This window comes from Squalius cephalus (assembly GCF_949319135.1).
Source record: "Squalius cephalus genome assembly, chromosome: 9".
Classification (NCBI taxonomy): domain Eukaryota; kingdom Metazoa; phylum Chordata; class Actinopteri; order Cypriniformes; family Leuciscidae; genus Squalius; species Squalius cephalus.
The window spans coordinates 45533336-45558335 of record NC_137130.1 but is presented as its reverse complement, the minus strand read 5'-3'; the positions used below and the strand labels follow the sequence as shown (position 1 = coordinate 45558335).

At 38.7% G+C, this 25000-nt stretch overlaps 1 protein-coding gene across 2 annotated transcripts in view; it reads right to left on the bottom strand.

Moving 5' to 3' along the window:
- Positions 1 to 25000, bottom strand: part of LOC307165007 (mitogen-activated protein kinase kinase kinase kinase 4-like) — a 115309-nt gene that overhangs the window by 34601 nt on the left and 55708 nt on the right. For both annotated transcript variants that reach the window (XM_079882252.1, XM_079882253.1), the window contains exon 15: positions 10435 to 10578. In XM_079882252.1, the coding sequence (XP_079738378.1) occupies positions 10435 to 10578 (144 nt within the window). The remainder of the gene's footprint in view (positions 1 to 10434; positions 10579 to 25000) is intronic.

The following is a 25000-nucleotide window of genomic DNA, read 5'->3' as shown; positions in this document are numbered from 1 at the left end:
GGTATCTTATCGGTATGCTGTCACCTTACTACAGGTAAGTATTGTACTGAGATTTAATAAGATTAATAAAAAAAAAGAAAAAAAGAAAAAAAGAAAATCTAAAAATTCACCATAAGTATCTCTTTGATACCAATCTTTCATTTGAAAGTCACGTGTCTAGTATCTGTAAAACCGCATTTTTCCATCTTAAAAATATATCTAAATTACGCCATATGCTCTCATTGACAAATGCGGAACAATTAGTTCATGCGTTCATAGGGTTGGGTACCGAAACCCGGTTCCAATAGGGAACCGGTTCCGACGTAAACGGTAGTAACCAGACCGAATAAGAACGAAACTTTCGGTGCCTGATTTCGGTGCCTGACGTTTTTTTCCGCCCCCTATAAAACATCTCGCGGCACGAATGATCCAATAATAAACCATCTCCAGTTAACCAGCAAAGCATTCATTTAGTTCATTTGTTAAATAAGAGACGATCTAGCGCTGAAATGTGTTTTTTTAAATCAAGTGATCAAAGTGCTCGTTGCCGCTGCGATCAGTGGCTCGGATACAGTGTTTTCTCGTGGCTCGCGCACACCGCACTTCACTCGGACGCGCGCTTCAATACGTTGCGGAGATCGATCTATTTATGAGGCGCCGTCTATATGATTATGTGCGCGGAGAGTTTGTGTGTGTGTGCTCGCGTCTCAGATGAGTATGTGCGCGGAGAGTTTGTGTGAGTGTGTGTGTTCGCGTCTCAGATGAGTATGTGCGCGGAGAGTTTGTGTGAGTGTGTGTGTGTGTGTGTGTGTGCTCGCGTCTCAGATGAGTATGTGCGCGGAGAGTTTGTGTGAGTGTGTGTGTGTGTGTGTGTGTGCTCGCGTCTCAGATGAGTATGTGCGCGGAGAGTTCCGCGCGTCTAGTGTGTGTAGAGTTTGCGTGTGTGTGCGTGAGCGACTTTAGAAGTTGTGCATTTCATATCCTCCTGGGACCCAGAAAAAAAAAGTTTTTTGAATTTAGTTTTTTTCCATGTCATCACACTGTTTAGATCACAATAAACAAATGGTAAAAAAACATTTTTGCAAAATAATATTTTATTCATACGTTATGCTATGTCCTCTGTTGTGGACGCCAGGACTAAGTTGTTTAAAAAATAAAATGACATGAAATTATATGTATAGGCAAAAACAATGGGATTTTTTTTTCAATCACCAATAAATTTGGGGGTTTCAGGATTTTTTCAACCAAAATATGTATAAAGATTATTCTCAACTATGTTATGAAAGAAATAACGGAATGAATTGATACACCATTTTACATTATGCAGTATGTGGGTAAAATGTCCATAAATTAATATTCCCATTCAATGCAATGTATATATAAACTGTATCTAATTTGCACCTTAATGTGTTCTTGGAGCAACATTTAATGAAAAAAGAAGTGTAATAATTGGAGTAATAATTGGCAACATTTTAATAATAATATCTAATATTTCATAGGAATACTGATGTATAATTTATTTCCATATTCACTTGTTGTGTCTCACAAAATGCCTGATAAACATGATGTAAGTCCTGATGTCCTCTACAGTGGACACGTTTGAAATCAACGCCCTGTTCTGGAACAGAAAGTAATTTTTTTATTTGAAACCCCTTAACATTTTCCTGAGATGTTGTTTTATGAAATACAATTTGAAAAGTAGTCCAATTTAAATTATAATTACAATATATTATCATATTTCCATAAGAATGCTACATTTGATCACTAAATTAATGTCAGACATTTTTAAAGACCAAGGAGAAGTTGCTTTCATGGTGAAACCTCCAAACATTTGGTATCTCTGAAAAGTCCTGAATGTGCTCTTTACAGGACACCCAGGTGTGACATGTGACATGTATGATGTCAGAGAAATTCACTAAAATATAATGTCCACTACAGTGGACAAAAGTCTATTCTTGGGTCCCAGGAGGATATATATTATTTTGAGCATTCAGCAGTATACATGTATGTGTGACTACCTAGTATACGTGTATGCAAGGGTTTCATATGTGCGTGAATGAAGTTTGATTTAAGCCCTAGATGGCGCCTCATAACCTATCTATTCGTTCTGGTGAAATCTCAAAATATAATGGACACAAAGTGTCCCTGCTTGATATACAACCACTGATGAGCATAATCGGTTTAAAAAAATAAAATAAAAATAAAAAACTACAAATGCGGATTATAGAACCCAAAACCTCTGACACGCTTGACTAAAGTTCAAGTTCAGCTGCCAGTGTTCCTCTTCGGGTAAGTCTAGTATTTTAATGCCAACTGCAAATCTTGCATATCAAGTATGAAGTATATCAATATTCAAGTATATTTATATGAGGCTATACTGTGTGTGTTAAATATTTCTGCTCAGTGTCAGATATTTCTCTGTTCTGTAAAAGTCATAATATGAGAAGACAAAATTTTGATCTTAACTCAAGTGTTTTGTGCTACATCAGTAGCCTTTTAAAGGGCACAATTTTTCATTTAATCAGAAAATCTTTTTCAGAAAATCACACACACACACACACACACACACACACACACACACACACACACACACACAGAGGTATTATTTTTTTGATAAAGTGTGTGCAGTTTAGTTTTCTTAAGTACCGTTTCAAGAACCGTTTAAGCACCGGAACCGTTTGAAAAATACCGAGTAGGTACTGGTATCGGATAAAACCCAACCGATACCCAACCCTATGCGTTCATGACCTCAAGGCTAGATTATTGTAATGCTCTACTGGGTGGTTGCCCTGCACGCTTAATAAACAAACTACAGCTGGTCCAAAACGCAGCAGCTCGAGTTCTTACCAGAACCAGGAAGTATGACCATATTAGCCCGGTTCTGTCAACACTGCATTGGCTCCCTATTAAACATTGCATCAATTTTAAAATATTGCTGATTACTTACAAAGCACTAAATGGTTTAGCTCCGCAGTACTTGAGCGAGCTCTTAACGCATTATAGTCCTTCACGTCTATTGCGATCTCAAAATTCCGGCCAGTTGATAATACCTAGAATATCAAAATCGACTGCTGGCGGTAGATCCTTTTCCTATTTAGCACCAAAACTCTGGAACAGTCTTCCTACCATTGTCCGGGAAGCAGACACACTCTGTCAGTTCAAAGCCAGATTAAAGACACATCTCTTTGACCTAGCTTTCACATAATACATTATAGACTTCTATAATTTAATGTTAGGCTGCATAGATTAGGTCAGCCGGAACCGGGAACACTTCCCATAAATCCTGATGTACTCGTTACATCATGAGAATGGCATCTACGCTAATTTTAGTGTCTGTGTTTATCCCGAGGTTTTCCCGCAGCCTGCCGGATCCGGGCCGTATCCAGATCTGATGAAGGACCTTCGCCTGGACCCGATGACAACGCAGTGCTGAAGTGCCAACTAGTCTCTCCCTATGGAGGATCCCACTACCACTCTACAGATAAGGCGTTGTCGGGAAATTTTGTTTCGCGTTCCTACCCCAAAGCAACAAAATAAAATAAAATTCGTTATCAAAATTTATAGGGAAAGACAAGTACTTTGTTTAGGCTTGGCTTGTAGGGAATTCCAAACCTGCGTATATTCAAACGCACATAACTATAGAACCCATTCTAAATGCGCATGTGAACGCCATCAGTGTTTCTCACATCTTCGCGTTTAAAGTCTTTGTAGAGGGAATGGTGTCGTCTTAGCGGCCCCTAATTTAATAACAAATGATCGTTGCGACGGAAGCAAATCAATCAAAACTAACTTTAGATGGAAATAACTTAACTCTGCTATAAAGCCCAAACAATCTCTGTTACCTTAAATTATACGCTTATCTCTGTAAAGCTGCTTTGGAACAATCTACATTGTTAAAAGCGCTATATAAATGAAGATGACTTGACTTGACTTGACTTAAGGCAGGGCATTTATTTCTCGTCTGTTAACACTGGCCATAGTCGAAGGGTGCATATCCGTTCAGATTTGGACATTTGGAATAGCAAAGGTCAGATATATTACCAAGCCTGCTCAGACTCCGTTCATTCGCGCTTCACCGAAATTATCTTATAGCAGCTGCTAACATCTCTGGGTTCGAAGTGGTGGCAAAATTTATGTTGTATGTGCTAACGAAGCTCGGTTGCATCACTAAGGCAGATCTTGTTAGACGATCATGCTATTCCCGAGACGTTCAGCTGGCAATCAGTAGTCTCCAATTTCATGATTAAGGTCACGCAAGCACATTCCTGACCACTGCAATGCCATAGCTACGCACTGTAGTCTTCAGGCGGCTCTGCCTTTCAGCAACCCTTATCCATCACCCTGCCCTCCTCTAACTGTGATCAAATAAATTAGTCACTCTGCTCAATCCAGCTAGACAGTTTATCACTGAAGATGTGACTCCCTGCACCTTAAAAGCTTATATTTCTGCAGAATTGATTATATGTTTCGCTTTTCTTTCAGATTCCTTATTTCTTAACCGGATCACGGCCGGTTGTTCCTTCCTTATCTACAATTAGTAAAATCGATGTGTGGTGGGTCTCAGTGTCCCCATGGTGTGTGTGAGGGGTTTGGCTTGGAATGTCCTAAATATTTTTCATATCCTATGCTGGAATTGTTATTGAGGGTGAGTAAAGAACATGGTTTTTGTCGTCCCTTTGGATGCAGTCGAGCTGCTGCTCCCGGAACAGGGCTGGAGTTCAACAGCTCGTTTTGCAGCTTTGATTACCTCTCACAGACACTTTAAAACTTCTAGCTTATAGTCAAACCAAGTCAGCCAAAGATGGAGAGACCCAAGAAGCATCAACATGTAGACCCCATTTCCGGATGGTTAGTTGATGTATCATGTAGCTTATGTGTAGTTATCTTCTAGTATTGAATAGCTCATTCTCTTTGTTATGCTATAAATCATATTCCGGGAGCTGAATATATAACTTTATGGTTTGTGATGCCACTAATCCAAAGGATGCCGCACAGTCCCTCTCAGCATTGTTGTAGTCCTTAAAAAGCGATCTCTTTAAATTAAGTCTTCAATGCTTGAACTTTGTGCATTGTAACTTTGCAGATGTTGATTATGCTTTAACAGTAACATTACAGAAGAGTGAAATCCATTTAACCCCCCTTTATTACCTCCCATCCTTATTGGTTTCTTTTCCTATTTTCCTATTCAGATCGTATCCATGTTTAACTATGTTCATGGCTCTTCAGATTTTCTTCAGATCTAACACTCCGATCTTGCCCTAGGTCCTCCTTTTTCTGATTCACCTTCTCCCTAATTTCTTTACTCTTTCTTAAGCACTCCAACCGACTCAAGTTCTGGTATCATATCAACAATTTCTAAAATTAGCAATACATTTTGTCCCTTCTCATCTGATTACATTCCTAACAATCTGCTCTAGATTCTCAGATCACTTTCCCTATTTTCCTACCTACGAAGCATCTCTCTCTAAAGCCTGGTTCAGGACTCATCTAGTTATGTCCTCAAAAGCTGCAGTTATCTCCCCTCCAGTATAACGGTCATTCATTTAGGATTGGGGCAGCCACTACAGCAGCTGAACGTGCATTCTACTTCAGCTTTCAAGATCCTGGGCAGATAGTCTTCCTCTGCATTCAAGTCTTATATAAGACCCGATTCTAAAACTATTCTTCAAGCCCAGCAAGCTCTACAATAACCATAAGGTAAATAACTATGCAACTACTGGTGGTGGTGTCATAATCTTATTTCCTTCATCCTATTATTATTCTAGCCAGCACTCCTCAATGACTATCTAGTCAACTATTATGTGTGGCCTAGCGGCTCTGTTCAATGTGGCCTCGTCTCTATGTGGCTGTAGCAGCCGTTGTGCCTTTGTTACATGTTCGTCAATTGATTAATAAAAAATAAAATAAAATAAATAAATAAATAAAAATAGAAGGCTATTTTATGCGATATTCATGTTCTATGTGGTCTACTGTGACCGTGTAGCCTAATGTGGCTGTCCCGTGGTCTTGTGGCCATAAAGTATGGCAGGTTCTGTGTGGCCTAGTGGCTCTGTCTTGTTGGCCTCGTTCAGTGTGGCTTAGCAGCCTTGTGGCCCGGTGGGCCTCATCTCTGTGTCGGTCTCATGGCTTCGTGGTACCATGTTGCCATATCCTATGTTCGGCCTCCAAGGCTGTGGCCCTTATGGCCTTGTTCTGTGTGGCTTAGTGGCCGTTGTCTGTACGTCTCGTCTAAGTGTGGGTTTATGGTTTGGAACTCTTTATGTTCTGTGTGGTCTACTGTGACCGTGTAGCCTAATGTGGCCTTGTCTCGTGGTCTTGTGGCCTTCATGGCATGGTTAAATGTGGCCTAGTGGCCTTGTACTCAAGTATGTCTGTTTACGTGTGGCATTAGTGGCCTTGTGGCCACGTGGGCCTTGTGTACATGTGGGGCTTGGCGCCTTGTGGCAGATGTTTGCCTTGTCCTTTTAAAAGATGCCTGAACGGCCAGTGGCCCCTTTGGGGCTTAGGTTTAATGTGGCTTAGATGCCGTAGTCTTGTGTGGTTTGTCTTCATGTGGCTCTAGTGGCTTGGTCTTGTCCTTAAAAGATGCAATGGTGGCCAGTCGCCCCCCAGGGCATAGGTTTGCGTGGTCTTAAGGCCCGTTGTATCTTGTCTTTTATTTAAAAAAAAACAAAAAAAAACCTTATGTGTTGTCCAGTCTTACCTCGTCTCTTTGTGGCATTAGCGGCCGTTGTGGCTTAGAAGCCTCGTCTCTGTGGTCTATTGTGGCCGTGTGGCTCATTAAAGCCTCGTCTCTGTGGTCTATAAAGGCCATGTGGTCCAATGAGGCCAGAGTCTGTGTTATGCTCAGCCCCAGGCGGCTGCTATATGTGGTCCAATGAGGCCTGTTTATTATTTTTGCCAAGGCGGCTGTCTGTGTGGTCCAATGTGGCCTTGTCCATGCAAGCCAAAAGTGGCATTGCCGGTCCATGAGGCCTTGTCTCTGTGTTTTCTTAGGAGTGAACTGGCAATTTAAAAAATAAAAAATAAATAAATAAATAAATAAAAACATAGTTATATTAGAATTAATTGTCCTTCTTCCCTATTAAACTTTAGGCACGCTGTATTTTTCACATCTAATTTGTATCTTCACCATTTGTATTTTCCTTCTCTATTTTCAGGAACCCCAGGACTCTAGACTGGTGGGTATACTCAGTTACCATCTTTTGGGGGTTGGCGTGCCCCGTCCCGGTGTATTCATACTCCACCTATTTTTGGGGGTCAGCTGCGCCCCTGCCTTCATCTTTAGGCAGGAATTGCAGATCCGATACTCTCGGATTATGCACTACGGACGGGGCCTACGCCAAATGACTTTGTAGAGTATCAGCTTGCTGAGCTGTCAATAAATGTATGGTTTATTGAAATAACTCTCCCGAGTCTTTCTGGTAGAAATGAAAGCTTTAGCATAAGTTCTGCTGGGAAGACTCAATTACTACGTCACTTATTGCCTTCACTTCTATCCAATCATATTCTTATGCTCACTGTATAAAAGCACGGTACTTACACATGTTTGAATTCGCAGATACTGAAGCTACGATTACCCCCATCCTCCCCACCACCACCAGGATGGTCCCGTCCATACCTCCCAGGGGGGTCGGCTGCGCCCCTGCCTTCATCTTTAGGCAGGAATTGCAGATCCGATACTCTCGGATTATGCACTACGGACGGGGCCTACGCCAAATGACTTTGTAGATTATCAGCTTGCTGAGCTGTCAATAAATGTATAGTATAAATGTATGTCTTTCTGCTAGATCTGCTTATTTTTCAAACCTATTAGAAGAAAATAAAACAAATTCTAGGTATTTATTTGAAACAGTGGCTAAACTAATGAATAAATAAAGCTTCAAGCACCGAAGTTTCCAAGCAGCACAGCAGTAATGACTTTATGAACTTCTTCACTTATAAGATTGATAATATCAGGGAGAAAATTATAACTATGCAACCGTCTACTACAGTATCACATCAGGCAGTGCATCGTAGTCTCCCTGAGGGAAAATTTGATTCATTCGTTGCTATAGGAGAGGAAGAATTTACTAAACTCATTAAATCATCTAAATCTACAACATGTATGTTAGACCCTATACCGACTAAGCTACTGAAAGAGATGCTTCCAGAGGTCATAGATCCTCTTCTTAATATCATTAATTCATCTTTGTCTCTAGGATACGTACCAAAAACTTTAAGCTGGCTATGATTAAACCGCTTGTTAAAAAAACACAACTTGATCCTACAGAATTAGTCAATTACAGGCCGATCTCGAATCTACCTTTTCTGTCAAAGATATTAGAAAAAGCAGTATCCTCACAACTGTGTTCCTTTTTAGAAAGAAATGATATCTGGAGGATTTCCAGTCAGGATTTAGACCGTACCATAGTACCGAGACGGCTCTCATTAGAGTCACACATGATTAGCTCCTATCATCCGATCGTGGTTGTGTCTCGCTATTAGTGTTACTCGATCTTAGTGCTGCATTTGACACCATTGACCACAACATTCTTTTAAATAGACTAGAAAACTATGTTGGCATTAGTGGAATTGCACTAGCATGGTTTAAATCATACTTATCTGACCGTTATCAGTTTGTAGCAGTAAATGAAGAGATGTCTCATCGATCACAAGTTGAGTATGGCGTACCACAAGGCTCAGTACTAGGACCGCTGCTGTTCACTCTGTACATGCTACCATTAGGAGATATCATGCATATTATGCTGATGATACTCAGCTCTATATTTCTTCGTGCCTCGATGGAACTTAGTTTGATGACTAGTAATTTCCTACTAATTAATTCAGAAAAAACAGAGTTTCTAATTGGACCAAAAATATAATCACGTAATAGCCTAGAATACTGTCTAACACTTGATGGCTGCTCTTTAACGCATTACATTCCTTCACGTCTATCGCGATCTCAAAATTCCGGCCAGTTGATAATACCTAGAATATCTAAATCGACTGCTGGCGGTAGATCCTTTTCCTATTTAGCACCAAAACTCTGGAACAGTCTTCCTAAGATTGTCCGGGAAGCAGACACACTCTGTCAGTTCAAATCTAGACTAAAAACACATCTCTTTGACCTAGCATTCACATAACACATTATACATTCCTATAATTCAAATCAGTTAAATGAATATTAGGCTGCATAAATTAGGTCAACCGGATCCGGGCCGTATCCAGATCAGATGGAGGACCTGCACCTAGACACGTCCACAACGCATCCCTGAAGTGTCAGTAGAGATTGTGTCAACTAGACTCTCCCCTGTGAAGGCCTCATCGACACTACAGCCATCGGCACTGATCCTCAACAAACTCGTCTCCATACCGGCGTGACTCCGATCTTCAACCAGATGGAACTGGATAATATTCTGAATGTTCTGATGAGAAGTTCCAATAGGACGTCTGACCTGTAATGCTCCTGAATCATAATCACACACTGTTCGCTTGTTGGCCAGAGGAGAACTGAGCGACTGAGTCTGGGTTTCTCCCTAGGTTTTTTCTCCATTCTGCAACTGATGGAGTTTTGGTTCCTTGCAATTGTCGCCTTTTTCCACCTTGTTTCACCTTTGTTGCCATTGGCTTGCTTGGTTAGGGACATTTAATTTAATATTCAACATATATTATTTATTATATTATATAAATTATTATTTTCCTGTTTTCCTTGTAAAGCTGCTTTGAAACAATCTGTATTGTAAAAAGTGCTATATAAATAAAGGTGACTTGACTTGATTATACTGCAACCAAAGGAATATACCAGGTTCAATATGTCAAGTTCAGTTGACAGCATTGGTGGCATAATGATGATTACCACAACAATTTATTCAATTATTTAATTTATTTCTGGCAGTTATGCAGCACTGACGGTAAACAAGCCTTGAGCTGTGTTTCACACACACAGCCTCAGTTTCTCCTTTCAGCCCGAGCAGATGAGGAAGCACTCACACACACACACACACACACACACACACACACACACACACACACACACACACACACACAGCCTCAGTTTCTCCTTTCAGCCCGAGCAGCAGAAGGAACTCGCTCACATGCGCACACACACACACACACACACAATGGCCTCAGTTTCTCCTTTCAGACTGAGCAGCAGAGGGAGCTTTCTCTCTCTAACACACACACACGGCCTCAGTTTCTCCTGTCTTCCAGCAGCACAGGGAGCTCACACACACAAACACACACACACACACACACACACGCTCTTATGGCCTCAGTTTCTCCTTACAGCCTGAGCAGCAGAGGGAGCTCACACACACTAACTTCACTAACACAGAACCCGTAATATAACCGTAAGTCTTAATCATAAACTGAAAAAATAAGATTAATTGAATGGCCATTTAAATGGTAATTTTTCAAGATAAAATCACTTGAGTCCACATCACATCTTAATGAGAAGAAAAGTCGAGTTACCTGTGGGTCAGCGGGCCGATGGCTCGGTTCGGACACACTGCCGTTAGAGAAGGCTTCTGAGCGCGGCGGTACAGCGGGCGGCTGCTTCTGCATCACCGCGGCCTGAGGAGAACCCTGAACATTCCTCCTGTGCCGCTCGTCCGCCTGCAACACAACAGCTGTCAGAGTCAAACAAACCTTCAGTCAAGCAAACCTTCAGACAAACAAACCTTCAGTCAAACAAACCTTCAGTCAAACAAACCTTAAGAGTCAAACCTTCAGTGTCAAACAAACATTCAGAGTCAAACAAACCTTCAGTCAAACAAACCTTCAGTCAAACAAATCTTCAGTCAAACATTCAGTCAAACAAACCTTCAGTCAAACAAACCTTAAGTCAAACAAACCTTCGGTCAAACAAACCTTCAGTCAAACAAACCTTCAGTCAAACAAATCTTCAGTCAAACATTCAGTCAAACAAACCTTCAGTCAAACAACCCTTCAGAGTCAAACCTTCAGTCAAACAAACATTCAGAGTCAAACAAACCTTCAGTGTCAAACAAACCTTCAGTCAAACAAACCTTCAGTCAAACAAACCTTCAGTCAAACAAATCTTCAGTCAAACATTCAGTCAAACAAACCTTCAGTCAAACAAACCTTAAGTCAAACAAACCTTCAGTCAAACAAATCTTCAGTCAAACATTCAGTCAAACAAACCTTCAGTCAAACAACCCTTCAGAGTCAAACCTTCAGTCAAACAAACCTTCAGTCAAACAAACCTTCAGAGTCAAACAAACATTCAGAGTCAAACAAATCTTCAGTCAAACAAACCTTCAGAGTCAAACATTCAGTCAAACAAACCTTCAGAGTCAAACCTTCAGTCAAACAAACCTTCAGTGTCAAACAAACCTTCAGAGTCAAACCTTCAGTCAAACAAACCTTCAGTCAAACAAACCTTCAGTCAAACAAATCTTCAGTCAAACATTCAGTCAAACAAACCTTCAGTCAAACAAACCTTCAGAGTCAAACATTCAGTCAAACAAACCTTCAGAGTCAAACCTTCAGTCAAACAAACCTTCAGTGTCAAACAAACCTTCAGAGTCAAACCTTCAGTCAAACAAACCTTCAGTCAAACAAACCTTCAGTCAAACAAACCTTCAGTCAAACAAATCTTCAGTCAAACATTCAGTCAAACAAACCTTCAGTCAAACAAACCTTCAGAGTCAAACCTTCAGTCAAACAAACATTCAGAGTCAAACAAACCTTCAGTCAAGCAAACCTTCAGTGTCAAACAAACCTTCAGTCAAACAAACCTTCAGAGTCAAACAAACATTCAGAGTCAAACAAATCTTCAGTCAAACAAACCTTCAGAGTCAAACAAACCTACAGAGTCAAACCTTCAGTCAAACAAACCTTCAGTCAAACAAACCTTCAGTCAAACAAACCTTCAGAGTCAAACAAATCTTCAGTCAAACAAACCTTCAGTCAAACAAACCTTAGATCAAACACACCTTCAGTCAAACAAACTCCAGTGTCAAACAAACCTTCAGTCAAACAAACCTTCAGTCAAACATTCAGTCAAACAAACCTTCAGTCAAACAAACCTTCAGAGTCAAACAAACCTTAAGTCAAACAAACCTTAAGTCAAACAAACCTTAAGTCAAACAAACCTTCAGATTCAAACAAACCTTCAGAGTCAAACCTTTAGAGTCAAATAAACCTTAATTCAAACAAACCTTCAGTCAAACAAACCTTAAGAGTCAAATAAACCTTAAGTCAAACACACCTTCAGTCAAACAAACCTTAAGAGTCAAACCTTCAGTGTCAAACAAACCTTCAGTGTCAAACAAACCTTCAGAGTCAAACAAACCTTCAGTGTCAAACAAACCTTAAGAGTCAAACCTTCAGTGTCAAACAAACCTTCAGAGTCAAACAAACCTTCAGAGTCAAACAAACCTACAGAGTCAAACCTTCAGTCAAACAAACCTTCAGTCAAACAAACCTTCAGTCAAACAAACCTTCAGTCAAACAAACCTTCAGAGTCAAACAAATCTTCAGTCAAACAAACCTTAGATAAAACACACCTTCAGTCAAACAAACTCCAGTGTCAAACAAACCTTCAGTCAAACATTCAGTCAAACAAACCTTCAGAGTCAAACAAACCTTAAGTCAAACAAACCTTCAGATTCAAACAAACCTTCAGAGTCAAACCTTCTGTCAAACAAACCTTCAGAGTCAAATAAACCTTAATTCAAACAAACCTTCAGTCAAACAAACCTTAAGAGTCAAATAAACCTTTAGAGTCAAATAAACCTTAATTCAAACAAACCTTCAGTCAAACAAACCTTAAGAGTCAAATAAACCTTAAGTCAAACACACCTTCAGTCAAACAAACCTTAAGAGTCAAACCTTCAGTGTCAAACAAACCTTCAGAGTCAAACAAACCTTCAGTCAAGCAAACCTTCAGTGTCAAACATTCAGAGTCAAACAAACCTTCAGTCAAACCTTCAGTCAAACAAACCTTCAGAGTCAAACATTCAGTCAAACAAACCTTCAGTCAAACAAACCTTCAGAGTCAAACAAACCTTCAGTCAAACAAACCTTCAGTCAAACAAATCTTCAGTCAAACCTTCAGTCAAACAAACCTTCAGTCAAACAAACCTTCAGTCAAACAAACCTTCAGTCAAACAAATATTCAGTCAAACATTCAGTCAAACAAACCTTCAGTCAAACAAACCTTCAGAGTCAAACCTTCAGTCAAACAAACATTCAGAGTCAAACAAACCTTCAGTCAAACAAACCTTCAGTGTCAAACAAACCTTCAGTCAAACAAACCTTCAGAGTCAAACAAACATTCAGAGTCAAACAAATCTTCAGTCAAACAAACCTTCAGAGTCAAACATTCAGTCAAACAAACCTTCAGAGTCAAACCTTCAGTCAAACAAACCTTCAGTGTCAAACAAACCAACAGAGTCAAACCTTCAGTCAAACAAACCTTCAGTCAAACAAACCTTCAGTCAAACAAACCTTCAGTCAAACAAATCTTCAGTCAAACATTCAGTCAAACAAACCTTCAGTCAAACAAACATTCAGAGTCAAACAAACCTTCAGTCAAGCAAACCTTCAGTATCAAACAAACCTTCAGTCAAACAAACCTTCAGAGTCAAACAAACATTCAGAGTCAAACAAATCTTCAGTCAAACAAACCTTCAGAGTCAAACATTCAGTCAAACAAACCTTCAGAGTCAAACCTTCAGTCAAACAAACCTTCAGAGTCAAACAAACCTACAGAGTCAAACCTTCAGTCAAACAAACCTTCAGTCAAACAAACCTTCAGAGTCAAACAAATCTTCAGTCAAACAAACCTTCAGTCAAACAAACCTTAGATCAAACACACCTTCAGTCAAACAAACCTCCAGTGTCAAACAAACCTTCAGTCAAACAAACCTTCAGAGTCAAACATTCAGTCAAACAAACCTTAAGTCAAACAAACCTTAAGTCAAACAAACCTTAAGTCAAACAAACCTTCAGATTCAAACAAACCTTCAGAGTCAAACCTTCTGTCAAACAAACCTTTAGAGTCAAATAAACCTTAATTCAAACAAACCTTCAGTCAAACAAACCTTAAGAGTCAAATAAACCTTAAGTCAAACACACCTTCAGTCAAACAAACCTTAAGAGTCAAACCTTCAGTGTCAAACAAACCTTCAGATTCAAACAAACCTTCAGTCAAGCAAACCTTCAGTGTCAAACATTCAGAGTCAAACAAACCTTCAGTCAAACCTTCAGTCAAACAAACCTTCAGAGTCAAACAAACCTTCAGTCAAACAAACCTTCAGAGTCAAACAAACCTTCAGTCAAACAAACCTTCAGTCAAACCTTCAGTCAAACAAACCTTCAGAGTCAAACAAACCTTCAGAGTCAAACAAACCTTCAGTCAAACAAACCTTCAGAGTCAAACCTTTAGAGTCAAACAAACCTTCAGAGTCAAACAAACCTTAAGTCAAACAAACCTTCAGAGTCAAACAAACCTTAAGTCAAACCAACCTTCAGAGTCAAACAAACCTTCAGTCAAACAAACCTTCAGTCAAACAAACCTTCAGTCAAACAAACCTTCAGATTCAAACAAACCTTCAGAGTCAAACCTTTAGAGTCAAACAAACCTTCAGAGTCAAACCTTTAGAGTCAAACAAACCTTCAGTCAAACAAACCTTCAGAGTCAAACAAACCTTCAGTCAAACAAACCTTCAGATTCAAACAAACATTCAGAGTCAAACCTTTAGAGTCAAACAAACCTTCAATCAAACAAACCTTTAGAGTCAAACAAACCTTCAGTCAAACAAACCTTCAGAGTCAAACAAACCTTCAGTAGTCAAACAAACCTTCAGAGTCAAACAAACCTTCGGAGTCAAACCTTCAGTCAAACAAACAAACATTCAGAGTCAAACAAATCTTAAGTCAAACAAACCTTCAGTCAAACAAACCTTCAGTCAAACAAACCTTCAGTCAAACCAACCTTCAGAGTCAAACAAACCTTCGGAGTCAAACCTTCAGTCAAACAAACAAACATTCAGAGTCAAACAAACCTTCAGTCAAACAAACAAACATTCAGAGTCAAACAAACCTTCAGTCAAACAAACCTTCAGAGTCAAACAAACCTTAAGTCAAACAAACCTCCAGACCTTCGGAGTCAAACCTTCAGTCAAACAAACAAACATTCAGAGTCAAACAAATCTTAAGTCAAACAAACCTTCAGTCAAACAAACCTTCAGTCAAACAAACCTTCGGAGTCAAACCTTCAGATTCAAACAAACCTTCAGAGTCAAACCTTTAGAGTCAAACAAACCTTCAATCAAACAAACCTTTAGAGTCAAACAAACCTTCAGTCAAACAAACCTTCAGAGTCAAACAAACCTTCAGAAGTCAAACAAACCTTCAGAGTCAAACAAACCTTCGGAGTCAAACCTTCAGTCAAACAAACAAACAAACATTCAGAGTCAAACAAACCTTCAGTCAAACAAACCTTCAGTCAAACAAACCTTCAGTCAAACAAACCTTCAGTCAAACAAACCTTCAGTCAAACAAACCTTCAGAGTCAAACAAACCTCCAGAGTCAAACAAACCTTCAAACAAATCTCCAGTGTCAAACAAACCTTCAGTCAAACAAACCTTCAGAGTCAAACAAACCTTCAAACAAATCTCCAGTGTCAAACAAACCTTCAGTCAAACAATCCTTCAGAGTCAAACAAACCTTCAGAGTCAAACAAACTTTCAGAGTCAAACATTCAGTCAAACAAACCTTCAGAATCAAACAAACCTTCAGTCAAACAAACCTTCAGAGTCAAACTTTTAGTCAAACAAATCTTCAGTCAAACAAACCTTCAGTCAAACAAACCTTCAGTCAAACAAACCTTCAGAGTCAAACCTTCAGTCAAACAAACCTTCAGTCAAACAAACCTTCAGAGTCAAACCTTCAGTCAAACAAACCTTCAGTCAAACAAACCTTCAGTCAAACAAACCTTCAGTCAAACAAACCTTCAGAGTCAAACAAACCTTCAGAGTCAAACAAACCTTTAGTCAAACAAACCTTCAGTCAAACAAACCTTCAGTCAAACCAACCTTCAGTCAAACCAACCTTCAGTCAAACCAACCTTCAGTCAAACAAACCTTCAGAGTCAAACAAACCTTCAGAGTCAAACAAACATTCAGAGTCAAACAAACATTCAGAGTCAAACAAATCTTCAGTCAAACAAACCTTCAGAGTCAAACATTCAGTCAAACAAACCTTCAGAGTCAAACCTTCAGTCAAACAAACCTTCAGTGTCAAACAAACCAACAGAGTCAAACCTTCAGTCAAACAAACCTTCAGTCAAACAAACCTTCAGTCAAACAAACCTTCAGTCAAACAAACCTTCAGTCAAACAAACCTTCAGTCAAACAAATCTTCAGTCAAACATTCAGTCAAACAAACCTTCAGTCAAACAAACATTCAGAGTCAAACAAACCTTCAGTCAAGCAAACCTTCAGTGTCAAACAAACCTTCAGTCAAACAAACCTTCAGAGTCAAACAAACATTCAGAGTCAAACAAATCTTCAGTCAAACAAACCTTCAGAGTCAAACATTCAGTCAAACAAACCTTCAGAGTCAAACCTTCAGTCAAACAAACCTTCAGAGTCAAACAAACCTACAGAGTCAAACCTTCAGTCAAACAAACCTTCAGTCAAACAAACCTTCAGAGTCAAACAAATCTTCAGTCAAACAAACCTTCAGTCAAACAAACCTTAGATCAAACACACCTTCAGTCAAACAAACCTCCAGTGTCAAACAAACCTTCAGTCAAACAAACCTTCAGAGTCAAACATTCAGTCAAACAAACCTTAAGTCAAACAAACCTTAAGTCAAACAAACCTTAAGTCAAACAAACCTTCAGATTCAAACAAACCTTCAGAGTCAAACCTTCTGTCAAACAAACCTTTAGAGTCAAATAAACCTTAATTCAAACAAACCTTCAGTCAAACAAACCTTAAGAGTCAAATAAACCTTAAGTCAAACACACCTTCAGTCAAACAAACCTTAAGAGTCAAACCTTCAGTGTCAAACAAACCTTCAGATTCAAACAAACCTTCAGTCAAGCAAACCTTCAGTGTCAAACATTCAGAGTCAAACAAACCTTCAGTCAAACAAACCTTCAGAGTCAAACCTTCAGTCAAACAAACCTTCAGAGTCAAACAAACCTTCAGTCAAACAAACCTTCAGAGTCAAACAAACCTTCAGTCAAACAAACCTTCAGTCAAACCTTCAGTCAAACAAACCTTCAGAGTCAAACAAACCTTCAGTCAAACAAACCTTCAGAGTCAAACAAACCTTCAGTCAAACAAACCTTCAGAGTCAAACCTTTAGAGTCAAACAAACCTTCAGAGTCAAACAAACCTTCAGTCAAACAAACCTTCAGAGTCAAACAAACCTTCAGTCAAACAAACCTTCAGTCAAACAAACCTTCAGTCAAACAAACCTTCAGAGTCAAACCTTTAGAGTCAAACAAACCTTCAATCAAACAAACCTTTAGAGTCAAACAAACCTTCAGTCAAACAAACCTTCAGAGTCAAACAAACCTTCAGAAGTCAAACAAACCTTCAGAGTCAAACAAACCTTCGGAGTCAAACCTTCAGTCAAACAAACAAACATTCAGAGTCAAACACACCTTCAGTCAAACAAACCTTCAGTCAAACAAACCTTCAGTCAAACAAACCTTCAGTCAAACAAACCTTCAGAGTCAAACAAACCTCCAGAATCAAACAAACCTTCAAACAAATCTCCAGTGTCAAACAAACCTTCAGTCAAACAAACCTTCAGAGTCAAACAAACCTTCAAACAAATCTCCAGTGTCAAACAAACCTTCAGTCAAACAATCCTTCAGAGTCAAACAAACCTTCAGAGTCAAACAAACTTTCAGAGTCAAACATTCAGTCAAACAAACCTTCAGAGTCAAACAAACCTTCAGAATCAAACAAACCTTCAGTCAAACAAACCTTCAGAGTCAAACTTTTAGTCAAACAAATCTTCAGTCAAACAAACCTTCAGTCAAACAAACCTTCAGTCAAACAAACCTTCAGTCAAACAAACCTTCAGAGTCAAACCTTCAGTCAAACAAACCTTCAGTCAAACAAACCTTCAGAGTCAAACCTTCAGTCAAACAAACCTTCAGTCAAACAAACCTTCAGTCAAACAAACCTTCAGTCAAACAAACCTTCAGTCAAACAAACCTTCAGAGTCAAACAAACCTTCAGAGTCAAACAAACCTTTAGTCAAACAAACCTTCAGTCAAACAAACCTTCAGTCAAACAAACCTTCAGTCAAACAAACCTTCAGTCAAACAAACCTTCAGATTCAAACAAACCTTCAGAGTCAAACCTTTAGAGTCAAACAAACCTTCAGAGTCAAACCTTTAGAGTCAAACAAACCTTCAGTCAAACAAACCTTCAGAGTCAAACAAACCTTCAGTCAAACAAACCTTCAGATTCAAACAAACATTCAGAGTCAAACCTTTAGAGTCAAACAAACCTTCAATCAAACAAACCTTTAGAGTCAAACAAACCTTCAGTCAAACAAACCTTCAGAGTCAAACAAACCTTCAGTAGTCAAACAAACCTTCAGAGTCAAACAAACCTTCGGAGTCAAACCTTCAGTCAAACAAACAAACATTCAGAGTCAAACAAACCTTCAGTCAAACAAACAAACATTCAGAGTCAAACAAACCTTCAGTCAAACAAACCTTCAGAGTCAAACAAACCTTAAGTCAAACAAACCTCCAGACCTTCGGAGTCAAACCTTCAGTCAAACAAACAAACATTCAGAGTCAAACAAATCTTAAGTCAAACAAACCTTCAGTCAAACAAACCTTCAGTCAAACAAACCTTCGGAGTCAAACCTTCAGATTCAAACAAACCTTCAGAGTCAAACCTTTAGAGTCAAACAAACCTTCAATCAAACAAACCTTTAGAGTCAAACAAACCTTCAGTCAAACAAACCTTCAGAGTCAAACAAACCTTCAGAAGTCAAACAAACCTTCAGAGTCAAACAAACCTTCGGAGTCAAACCTTCAGTCAAACAAACAAACATTCAGAGTCAAACAAACCTTCAGTCAAACAAACCTTCAGTCAAACAAACCTTCAGTCAAACAAACCTTCAGTCAAACAAACCTTCAGTCAAACAAACCTTCAGAGTCAAACAAACCTCCAGAGTCAAACAAACCTTCAAACAAATCTCCAGTGTCAAACAAACCTTCAGTCAAACAAACCTTCAGAGTCAAACAAACCTTCAAACAAATCTCCAGTGTCAAACAAACCTTCAGTCAAACAATCCTTCAGAGTCAAAAAAAACCTTCAGAGTCAAACAAACTTTCAGAGTCAAACATTCAGTCAAACAAACCTTCAGAGTCAAACAAACCTTCAGAATCAAACAAACCTTCAGTCAAACAAACCTTCAGAGTCAAACTTTTAGTCAAACAAATCTTCAGTCAAACAAACCTTCAGTCAAACAAACCTTCAGTCAAACAAACCTTCAGAGTCAAACCTTCAGTCAAACAAACCTTCAGTCAAACAAACCTTCAGAGTCAAACCTTCAGTCAAACAAACCTTCAGTCAAACAAACCTTCAGTCAAACAAACCTTCAGTCAAACAAACCTTCAGAGTCAAACAAACCTTCAGAGTCAAACAAACCTTTAGTCAAACAAACCTTCAGTCAAACAAACCTTCAGTCAAACCAACCTTCAGTCAAACCAACCTTCAGTCAAACCAACCTTCAGTCAAACCAACCTTCAGTCAAACCAACCTTCAGTCAAACAAACCTTCAGAGTCAAACAAACCTTCAGAGTCAAACAAACCTTCAGAGTCAAACAAACATTCAGAGTCAAACAAATCTTCAGTCAAACAAACCTTCAGAGTCAAACATTCAGTCAAACAAACCTTCAGAGTCAAACCTTCAGTCAAACAAACCTTCAGTGTCAAACAAACCAACAGAGTCAAACCTTCAGTCAAACAAACCTTCAGTCAAACAAACCTTCAGTCAAACAAACCTTCAGTCAAACAAACCTTCAGTCAAACAAATCTTCAGTCAAACATTCAGTCAAACAAACCTTCAGTCAAACAAACATTCAGAGTCAAACAAACCTTCAGTCAAGCAAACCTTCAGTGTCAAACAAACCTTCAGAGTCAAACAAACATTCAGAGTCAAACAAATCTTCAGTCAAACAAACCTTCAGAGTCAAACATTCAGTCAAACAAACCTTCAGAGTCAAACCTTCAGTCAAACAAACCTTCAGAGTCAAACAAACCTACAGAGTCAAACCTTCAGTCAAACAAACCTTCAGTCAAACAAACCTTCAGAGTCAAACAAATCTTCAGTCAAACAAACCTTCAGTCAAACAAACCTTAGATCAAACACACCTTCAGTCAAACAAACCTCCAGTGTCAAACAAACCTTCAGTCAAACAAACCTTCAGAGTCAAACATTCAGTCAAACAAACCTTAAGTCAAACAAACCTTAAGTCAAACAAACCTTAAGTCAAACAAACCTTCAGATTCAAACAAACCTTCAGAGTCAAACCTTCTGTCAAACAAACCTTTAGAGTCAAATAAACCTTAATTCAAACAAACCTTCAGTCAAACAAACCTTAAGAGTCAAATAAACCTTAAGTCAAACACACCTTCAGTCAAACAAACCTTAAGAGTCAAACCTTCAGTGTCAAACAAACCTTCAGATTCAAACAAACCTTCAGTCAAGCAAACCTTCAGTGTCAAACATTCAGAGTCAAACAAACCTTCAGTCAAACCTTCAGTCAAACAAACCTTCAGTCAAACAAACCTTCAGAGTCAAACCTTCAGTCAAACAAACCTTCAGAGTCAAACAAACCTTCAGTCAAACAAACCTTCAGAGTCAAACAAACCTTCAGTCAAACAAACCTTCAGTCAAACCTTCAGTCAAACAAACCTTCAGAGTCAAACAAACCTTCAGAGTCAAACAAACCTTCAGTCAAACAAACCTTCAGAGTCAAACCTTTAGAGTCAAACAAACCTTCAGAGTCAAACAAACCTTCAGTCAAACAAACCTTCAGAGTCAAACAAACCTTAAGTCAAACCAACCTTCAGAGTCAAACAAACCTTCAGTCAAACAAACCTTCAGTCAAACAAACCTTCAGTCAAACAAACCTTCAGATTCAAACAAACCTTCAGAGTCAAACCTTTAGAGTCAAACAAACCTTCAGAGTCAAACCTTTAGAGTCAAACAAACCTTCAGTCAAACAAACCTTCAGAGTCAAACAAACCTTCAGTCAAACAAACCTTCAGATTCAAACAAACATTCAGAGTCAAACCTTTAGAGTCAAACAAACCTTCAATCAAACAAACCTTTAGAGTCAAACAAACCTTCAGTCAAACAAACCTTCAGAGTCAAACAAACCTTCAGTAGTCAAACAAACCTTCAGAGTCAAACAAACCTTCGGAGTCAAACCTTCAGTCAAACAAACAAACATTCAGAGTCAAACAAATCTTAAGTCAAACAAACCTTCAGTCAAACAAACCTTCAGTCAAACAAACCTTCAGTCAAACCAACCTTCAGAGTCAAACAAACCTTCGGAGTCAAACCTTCAGTCAAACAAACAAACATTCAGAGTCAAACAAACCTTCAGTCAAACAAACAAACATTCAGAGTCAAACAAACCTTCAGTCAAACAAACCTTCAGAGTCAAACAAACCTTAAGTCAAACAAACCTCCAGACCTTCGGAGTCAAACCTTCAGTCAAACAAACAAACATTCAGAGTCAAACAAATCTTAAGTCAAACAAACCTTCAGTCAAACAAACCTTCAGTCAAACAAACCTTCGGAGTCAAACCTTCAGATTCAAACAAACCTTCAGAGTCAAACCTTTAGAGTCAAACAAACCTTCAATCAAACAAACCTTTAGAGTCAAACAAACCTTCAGTCAAACAAACCTTCAGAGTCAAACAAACCTTCAGAAGTCAAACAAACCTTCAGAGTCAAACAAACCTTCGGAGTCAAACCTTCAGTCAAACAAACAAACATTCAGAGTCAAACAAACCTTCAGTCAAACAAACCTTCAGTCAAACAAACCTTCAGTCAAACAAACCTTCAGTCAAACAAACCTTCAGTCAAACAAACCTTCAGAGTCAAACAAACCTCCAGAGTCAAACAAACCTTCAAACAAATCTCCAGTGTCAAACAAACCTTCAGTCAAACAAACCTTCAGAGTCAAACAAACCTTCAAACAAATCTCCAGTGTCAAACAAACCTTCAGTCAAACAATCCTTCAGAGTCAAACAAACCTTCAGAGTCAAACAAACTTTCAGAGTCAAACATTCAGTCAAACAAACCTTCAGAGTCAAACAAACCTTCAGAATCAAACAAACCTTCAGTCAAACAAACCTTCAGAGTCAAACTTTTAGTCAAACAAATCTTCAGTCAAACAAACCTTCAGTCAAACAAACCTTCAGTCAAACAAACCTTCAGAGTCAAACCTTCAGTCAAACAAACCTTCAGTCAAACAAACCTTCAGAGTCAAACCTTCAGTCAAACAAACCTTCAGTCAAACAAACCTTCAGTCAAACAAACCTTCAGTCAAACAAACCTTCAGAGTCAAACAAACCTTCAGAGTCAAACAAACCTTTAGTCAAACAAACCTTCAGTCAAACAAACCTTCAGTCAAACCAACCTTCAGTCAAACCAACCTTCAGTCAAACCAACCTTCAGTCAAACAAACCTTCAGAGTCAAACAAACCTTCAGTCAAACAAACCTTCAGATTCAAACAAACCTTCAGTCAAACAAACCTTAAGTCAAACAAACCTTCAGAGTCAAACAATCCTTCAGAGTCAAACAAACCTTCAGTCAAACAAACCTTCAGAGTCAAACCTTTAGAGTCAAATAAACCTTCAGTCAAACAAACCTTCAGTCAAACAAACCTTCAGTCAAACAAACCTTCAGAGTCAAACAAACCTTCAGAGTCAAACAAACCTTCAGTCAAACAAACCTTCAGTCAAACAAATCTTAAGTCAAACAAACCTTCAGTCAAACAAACCTTCAGTCAAACAAACCTTCAGTCAAACAAACCTTCAGTCAAACAAACCTTCAGAGTCAAACCTTCAGTCAAACAAACCTTCAGTCAAACAAACCTTCAGAGTCAAACAAATCTTAAGTCAAACAAACCTTTAGAGTCAAACAAACCTTCAGTCAAACAAACCTTCAGAGTCAAACAAACCTTCAGTCAAACAAACCTTCAAACAAACCTTCAGTCAAACAAACCTTCAGATTCAAACAAACCTTCAGAGTCAAACCTTCAGTCAAACAAACCTTCAGTCAAACAAACCTTCAGAGTCAAACAAACCTTCAGTCAAACAAACCTTCAAACAAACCTTCAGTCAAACAAACCTTCAGATTCAAACAAACCTTCAGAGTCAAACCTTTAGAGTCAAACAAACCTTCAGTCAAACAAACCTTCAGTCAAACAAACCTTCAGTCAAACAAACCTTCAGTCAAACAAACCTTCAGAGTCAAACCTTCAGTCAAACAAACCTTCAGTCAAACAAACCTTCAGAGTCAAACAAATCTTAAGTCAAACAAACCTTCAAACAAACCTTCAGTCAAACAAACCTTCAGAGTCAAACCTTCAGTCAAACAAACCTTCAGTCAAACAAACCTTCAGTCAAACAAACCTTCAGAGTCAAACAAACCTTCAGTCAAACAAACCTTCAAACAAACCTTCAGTCAAACAAACCTTCAGATTCAAACAAACCTTCAGAGTCAAACCTTCAGTCAAACAAACCTTCAGTCAAACAAACCTTCAGAGTCAAACAAACCTTCAGTCAAACAAACCTTCAAACAAACCTTCAGTCAAACAAACCTTCAGATTCAAACAAACCTTCAGAGTCAAACCTTTAGAGTCAAACAAACCTTCAGTCAAACAAACCTTCAGTCAAACAAACCTTCAGTCAAACAAACCTTCAGAGTCAAACAAACCTTCAGTCAAACAAACCTTCAGTCAAACAAACCTTCAGATTCAAACACACCTTCAGAGTCATACCTTTAGAGTCAAATAAACCTTCAGTCAAACAAACCTTCAGTCAAACAAACCTTCAGTCAAACAAACCTTCAGAGTCAAACAAACCTTCAGAGTCAAACAAACCTTCAGTCAAACAAACCTTCAGTCAAACAAATCTTAAGTCAAACAAACCTTCAGAGTCAAACAAACCTTCAGAGTCAAACAAACCTTCAGAGTCAAACAAACCTTCAGTCAAACAAACCTTCAGATTCAAACACACCTTCAGAGTCATACCTTTAGAGTCAAATAAACCTTCAGATTCAAACAAACCTTCAGAGTCAAACCTTTAGAGTCAAACAAACCTTCAGTCAAACAAACCTTCAGTCAAACAAACCTTCAGAGTCAAACCTTCAGTCAAACAAACCTTCAGTCAAACAAACCTTCAGAGTCAAACAAATCTTAAGTCAAACAAACCTTCAAACAAACCTTCAGTCAAACAAACCTTCAGAGTCAAACCTTCAGTCAAACAAACCTTCAGTCAAACAAACCTTCAGAGTCAAACAAACCTTCAGTCAAACAAACCTTCAAACAAACCTTCAGTCAAACAAACCTTCAGATTCAAACAAACCTTCAGAGTCAAACCTTTAGAGTCAAACAAACCTTCAGTCAAACAAACCTTCAGTCAAACAAACCTTCAGTCAAACAAACCTTCAGAGTCAAACAAACCTTCAGTCAAACAAACCTTCAGTCAAACAAACCTTCAGATTCAAACACACCTTCAGAGTCATACCTTTAGAGTCAAATAAACCTTCAGTCAAACAAACCTTCAGTCAAACAAACCTTCAGTCAAACAAACCTTCAGAGTCAAACAAACCTTCAGAGTCAAACAAACCTTCAGTCAAACAAACCTTCAGTCAAACAAATCTTAAGTCAAACAAACCTTCAGTCAAACAAACCTTCAGAGTCAAACAAACCTTCAGAGTCAAACAAACCTTCAGTCAAACAAACCTTCAGTCAAACAAACCTTCAGATTCAAACA